This window comes from Mastomys coucha, unplaced genomic scaffold (genome assembly GCF_008632895.1).
Source record: "Mastomys coucha isolate ucsf_1 unplaced genomic scaffold, UCSF_Mcou_1 pScaffold16, whole genome shotgun sequence".
Lineage (NCBI taxonomy): Eukaryota > Metazoa > Chordata > Mammalia > Rodentia > Muridae > Mastomys > Mastomys coucha.
Genome location: NW_022196898.1, coordinates 50,710,518 through 50,717,396, shown reverse-complemented (window position 1 = coordinate 50,717,396; position 6,879 = coordinate 50,710,518). Strand labels below are relative to the sequence as shown.

Below are 6,879 nucleotides of genomic sequence, written 5' to 3'. Positions count from 1 at the left end.
AGAAAGGATCAATGGAGCTGAGGGGTTTGCAGCCCCTTAGGACGAACAACAATATGAACTAACTAGTGAATGACATTTTCACATGTTCCTTACGAATGGCAACTAAGCAAGACATCTGTGTCCACCTCGCTGTCCTTCTTGACAGACACGTCTGTTTTAAGAAAGGGCTCTGTTTCTGGCTTACGGTTCTTAACAGTTATGAAAGACTGGTACATTTCTGGTTTTTGAATTTTATATTTAAGATGAATCTCAGATCTATTTTACTCATTCAGAAAACATGCTCTTAATTTCTTAGATAAAAGTGCTTATGGTCTCAGTGTCAGAAAAGCTTTCATTCCTACAGCAGCGGAGCCCTGTCTGACAGCCTCCCTTCCTTCTTGGTCCATTTCTATACAAATGATATGTGGCTCTTTAACTCAACAGATCTTCCAAAATATAAATGGAGGCAATGAAGCAATAATACTCCTGACTTCTTCTGTCTCTTGGATAGTTCTTTTGAAGAGAACACCATAAGGTCCTTTAGGTGTTCCCAGTCACCTCTAACAAGCCCACAGCCAGAGGAATCCTGTCCGTGAGGACCTCCATAATGACTGGTAATGTTCGTTTTGAGAATCTGATGCCATGCGTCTGGATCTCTCCTCAGTCCCACCCTAAGGCACAGATTAGGAGCTGAAGATGTTTAATGCATCAAGGCAGGAGCTATTCTACGAGGGCAGAGGCAGATGGAGGTGATTATTCAGCCAGCAAGGATTTCAGGCCTGTCCTGTGACCAGTGAACCCAATAGCACTGTGTGGCAGAGAGACACCTAACAGGCCTTCGCTTAAGTGATTACACTGCAGTCTTACCTTATGGAGGAAGAACTCGGGAAGACACTCCTGGAATGCTGACTCAAGACAGACAAGCAAGAGCATTTCTCCTTTTCTGTGGCTACGAGTTTGGATGCTCCCGCACCTCCCGCCCCCATCCCGGGTATAGGTTCCTTCACTCTCAGATTGCTGTGGTCACAAGTCAGGGCCGACTGCTTCTATGCTGTACAATTGTTCGTATAGTCTACTTGATACCTCCATTTTTGTGGAATGTTTTCAAATTGCTTGTACTGACTAGTTTTGCATCAACTTGACACAAGCTAGGGTTATCTGAAAGGAAGGAGCCTCAATTGAGAAAATGGCCCCATGAGATATGGTTGTAGGTCATTTTCTTAATTAGTGGTTGATAGAGGAGGGCCCAGACTATTGTGGGCAGTACTATCCCTGCGATCTATAAGAAAGCAGGCTGAGCAAGCCACGATAAGCCAGCCAGTAAGCAGCACCCCTCCATGGCCTCTGCATCAGCTCCAGGCTCTGGGTTCCTGCCCTGTTTGAGTTCTTCTCCCGACTTCCTTCAGTGATAAAGAGTGATGTGGAAGTGTAAGCCAAATAAACCTTTTCCTTTCCAAGTGGCTTTGGCCATGTTGCTTGGTCACAGCAGTAGTGAGTGACTCTGACAAAGACGCTGCTTCAGGCTCATCACTGGGGAGCTGCAGAATTGCACTGAGGCTAGCCCCAGAGATATCTCAGGATTTGGAGGACTCACCATAATATTTCTAGCCATTGTCACTCCCTGTGTTCCCCATACAGAGAATGGGACAAGTGCTTGGGTATCCCCTAAGAACTACCAGTGCATGAATTTCTTCATCATCCTTGTAGTTCTGCCTTTGGGTAGACCACGAGATAATCTACACATGGACTAGTAAGTAAATTCTGTCTTAACATTAGCTACCATTGCTCAAGTTCAGGAATCATTTCATCCGTCACTAGGCTCTGGCTTCACTCTCACCTCTTTCCAACCCTTCCTCATCCATTTTGCACCACAGGTCCTTCAGGCCTAGAAGATGCCTGTGGAGGTTTGAACAGGTTTGGCCCCACAGATTCATGTGTTTGAATGCTTGCCTATAAAGAGTAGCATTATTAGGAGATGTGGCCTTGTTGGAGGAAGTGCCTCACTATGCAGGCAGGTTTTGAGGTCTCAAATATGCTCACGCTACACCCAATATGGTACCCAGTCTCCTGCTGTCTGATCAAGATGTAGAACTCTCTACCTCTCCAGCATCATGTCCTCCTGCTTACTGCTATGCTTCCCACCAAGACAATAATGGACTAAGCCTCTGAAACTGTAAGCCAGCCCCGATTAAATGTTGTCCTTTATAAGAGTTACCATGGTCACGGTGTCTCTTCACAGCAATAGAACCCTAACTAACACAGTGCCTGATGCTCAGCCTCTCAGAAGAGCACACAGACCCTTCAATTATGTGGACCTGCTGGCCTTCCTTGCTATTTTCACTGTACCTGTCCAGGGCTACCATTCTTCCCATATATCTTTTTTTTTTTCAAAAACAAAAATAAATATAAAACAAAGCCTCATGCAGCTAGTCCAGGCATGTCTCAAACTCACTACATAGCAGGAGATGACTTCAAACTTCTGATCCTTTTGCCACCATCTCCTAAGTGTCTGGACCACAGGTGTGTGCAGTACTGGGGATTGGACCAGGGGCTTTGTAAATGCCAGGAAAGCACTCTAGCAACAGGGCTTTGTCCCCATCCTCTCTCCCATCCTCTCTTCTTTTGTGCTTTTGTGCTGTTAAAGGACTGAGCCACCAACGGGTGATGGTAGAGCATGCTTTTCTCTTTGCAGATGATATTCCCTTTGCTTGAATTCTGGGTTTGCCCAGAATAAAAGTATATAGAAAGATAGTACTTATTAAATGCAACACGTTCAGATTTTATGTCAATTAATTTGTAACAATAGGATATAGGCAGTATCCCATTTGACCTTCATAATAATCCTGTAAGGCTGTTATGTTTAAAATTTATATTCTACAAATATCGAAGCTTCGAGAAATTAAGGAACCCTCCTTCAATCCCTGGGCTTATAAGAAAGTAATGGAACCAGAAGGTGAACCCAGTTTGTGTGATCCGAATGCTTGCCCTATGCTGCCTGTCAGTGCATAGATGAGGAGATTTGCTATCCTGTTACTATGAATTGAGATCAGTTACCAAGGTTATGATGGCAGGCTTAAATGGGAAGCGATTGCAATGACAAAGTCAAGGTCATAATTGGCTGGATACTGAAATTTGTGTCATATTTTACACAGTTACTACTGATGTATGTCATTAGCTTTGTTCTTAGGAGATGTACTGTGAGCAAGTCTTTACCCATTACAAGAACTGTCATTTAAGATATTGCCATCTCCAATTTGAAGAGAAATACTATGTAAGGGTTTAATGTTTCTTAGAAGGTAAAAAAAGATTACATTCTAGAACTTTCTTACCGTGAGACCCGCAATCCCAATACCAACAATTCCAATGAGCTGGAGCTTAACACTGATTATTGTTTCAATTTTGTCGATGCAATTCTGTTTTGGAAAAAAAAAGCCATCAGTAAAAATTGATTGTGTGACTCATCCTGTGACCCAATCCTTCCCTTTGCTATCTGAGCCTGTAAGTTAGTTTGTGTAAGCTTCTGCTCATATGCAGACCATCCCTCATGGGTAACATCAGCCTGGCAACTGTAAAGCAGAAACACAGTGCTGGGCAGATGCAATTCTCTCCTTTTGGGTAAGCTTTTCTATTTGGGCCAAAGGTCTGCTTCAGAACGCTGTCTTGAGCCACCACCCCACCTCGGCACTCCAAAACTTAAGCTCTATTTCTTACTTTCAGCAAAGAAAGATACGATATTCTCAAAATTATAACCTCCTCTTTGTCATTTACAGTTTATACACTTGATGTATTTGACTATGTAAGGTATGCGTAACTTATTAAGAGGCTAAAACTCTTCACGGGGTCAAATTAAATTATGGAAGCCAATCCTTAGGAAACCAGGTCTTGGGAGTCAGAAGACTCCAAGCCTCCAGTGTCAACTGGGCTGTGGTTCCAACCTTTGACCCTTAGGAGATCTGTGAAGCATGGGTTGGAAGAACATTCATGGATGGCGGGGGTGGGGGGGAGGGGTGGGCGGTAAACTGGGCAGAGGGGAGAGGGGGCTGTCTGCAACCATTACTAGCTTCCCAGTGCCAAACACTTCTGCTTGGAGACTTGCTACACAGAGGTCCACTCTCAGCCCAGATGCACCCTCAGGGCACCCGGATCTTTAGCATCCTCTGATATCCACATACGTTAGGGAATGGTAACCACTCTCATGCCTCCTCTTACATTTAGTGATTCTGCAGATCTCAGTTAAGCTGCTGGAGTGTGTTGGTGGGTGTGGAGCAGTAAGATATAGCTTCCTCTGCTCAGGAGCCTGGCGGAGAGGATGCGGACCCCCAGAGGAATGATAATGCATTCTGGTGAGAGCCTGGAGCACACTACTGGAGACCGCAGCTTCCTGGCTTGCCAGAGAAAGCCACAGTCCATCCGCAACCCTTCCAGCCTTTCTCCCTTCACCGAGAGTGTGACAACGTACAAGGATCCCTTTTCAACTTCCTCTCCAGAGAGCCAAAGCAGCGGCCTTCTCTGTGGAAGCTCCTTCTCTGGCTTTGGGTCTCACTCTCTCAGGAAGCCTACCAGCCACCCTCTTGCCTTCCCATGCACTCAACCCCTTTATCTCCATTAACGTTTCCACGTGACACCACACTAGCTCGCTCAGTGTTTTCTATCTGAAGCAAGCAATGCCACCTGTCTCCTGCTGCTGCCCTGCCTCCAGCTCTGCCAGCAGAGCCTCTTTCCATTCACAGACAGCTTCTTTTGTGAAAAACAAATTACAAAACATGTACTGGCTTTCCTTATTCACAAGGGAATACAGAGTCGTTGAGATTTGGAAAATAGACATTAATAACTTGAAAATAAGAAACATCTGTCCTCTGCTAAGATCATAACTAACACTGTTAGTTTCTTGTGCATAAGAAGACCCACACACTTGGTTCACTTTCACATTGATCTGTGTGCTCTTACACGTAACAGAAGAGGCTAAAATATCTTCTTATATTAAATATTTTTGAAATTGTGATTCCTACTGGCCATAAAACAAACCCTATGAAAGGATCATAATTTAAGCAATATCTTACTGGGGCATGCTAGGAAATCAGTATTTGGTTATTAATGTATATGTCTTGTAATCCATACCACTGCACAAAAATTTCTACCTGCATTTTCCTCCATTTTTTCCCTTTATGTGTGTGTGTGTGTGTGTGTGTGTGTGTGTGTGTGTGTTTGCCACAGGAGCTGCCGATCTTGTCTTCTAATACTGGGTCTCTCACGGAACTTGGAGCTCACCAATTAGGATAGGTTGGCTGACCATCAGGCCCCAGTGATCATTGGCCATCACTTTCCCACCACTGGAATCACAGGCAGTTGTACCACACCCAGATTTCTCTGTGGTACAAAGGATTAAAGCCGAGTCCTCACGCTTGTGTGGTAACAGTTTATCATCTGAGCTAACTCCCCAGCTCTTGCACACATTGAAAAATTCCCTTTCTTTAGAATAAATTCTGAGTTTCTAGAGGAAAGAAGCAGAACTCATTTAAGACTCTGGGTTACATGACTGCACTAATCTCTAGGACCATTGTACCAGTTTTTATAAAATGCTCATTTCATATCATTCTCAGCCACATTGTGTTATTAGTAAAAGGCCAATGTTAAACAATGGGGTCTTGTCATTTAAAGTTGCTATTAATTTGAGATAGCTTCTGATTGCCCATGCTTTTTATGTGTTTAATAGTCATCTGCATTTCATCTTTTGTGAACTCATTTTTCTTGTACTTGGCTGACACTCCACAATTGCCGCTCAGGGTGGAAGATGCAGCTGAGCTGCATTCCGCACTACACTCAGCTCTTACCCAGCAACCCTTCGGCTGGTGTCCCCTCTAGGCCTCTCCTGGGCTCTCAGAGCACCACGCAAACTCTGTTCATACCCCCACTGTGCACCGTGTTAACGCTAGTGTTTCCATCTCCTGTTAGACAGTAGGTTCCTTGTTGGTAGGAACCTTGACTCATTCATCTTTGTATCCACAGCGCCTGACATGCAGAATCAGTAAACACTGAGCCAGTCTCCTCCACGGCTGCACTTCCCTCGAGTCTGCCTCCTCCTCCTCCTCGTGTCCCTGTTTGGCTGCTCCCCCTTTGGCCCAGTCTTAAATGGCATTGTTTCTTAGACTTTTTTTTTCGTGTCTTCATTTTCTTCAACATATCATGAGTCAAATCCATATCTACAGCTCTAAGATTACATAAGTCATCGATACTCTTAACGTCTCTTTTAAGCCACATGCTGGATTTTCCAAACCACAATGTTGAAAACATGGAATTAGAAGCTAGAGAAAGACCCATGGTTAGGAGTAGCAGACCTGAGTCTGGTTCCCAGCACCCTTGTCAGGTGATGTACAACTGCCTGCAGTTCCAGTTCCAGGGGAGTCTGATTTCTCTGGTCTCCTCAGGTAGCTACATCCATGGCATATCTACATCATTCTTCCCCACATATGCATGATTAAAATAGATCTTTTAAAGCACTTAAAAAGCCCACGTATGGTTTCTTTTCTTTATAACTTGTTATCTGTCCTCTGATCATTAGTTCAGTGAATGACCCCATCTTCTGCACAGGTGGAGAAGCCAGAACCCAGTGGTGGCTTCTCATGGTTTCTGATATCCATGTGGTCATTAGTACTGAACATACTGCCTGATCTTCTCCACGCCGTCCAGCTTTCTCAGTTAACCTCATGTGGGTGGCAAGGAGCAGTGAAGTCTTTTCAAAGGGGTCACCTCAACTTCAGGCTATTCATCATCTGTCAATCTTTCTCATGACCATCACAGTAAGCTTGATAAAATGAAAATACAATCCCTTTCATGGCTGCCTAAGCTAACAGCTGGTTTCACAGGAGTATCTAAGGCCCTTAGCTATACCATATATATATA

At 44.3% G+C, this 6,879-nt stretch overlaps 1 protein-coding gene across 2 annotated transcripts in view; it reads right to left on the bottom strand.

Moving 5' to 3' along the window:
* The window catches only part of Tspan2 (tetraspanin 2), a 39,329-nt gene that overhangs the window by 4,339 nt on the left and 28,111 nt on the right, over positions 1-6,879 (bottom strand). For both annotated transcript variants that reach the window (XM_031375005.1, XM_031375004.1), the window contains exon 7: positions 3,309-3,392. In XM_031375005.1, coding sequence (XP_031230865.1) covers positions 3,309-3,392 — 84 coding nt within the window. The remainder of the gene's footprint in view (positions 1-3,308; positions 3,393-6,879) is intronic.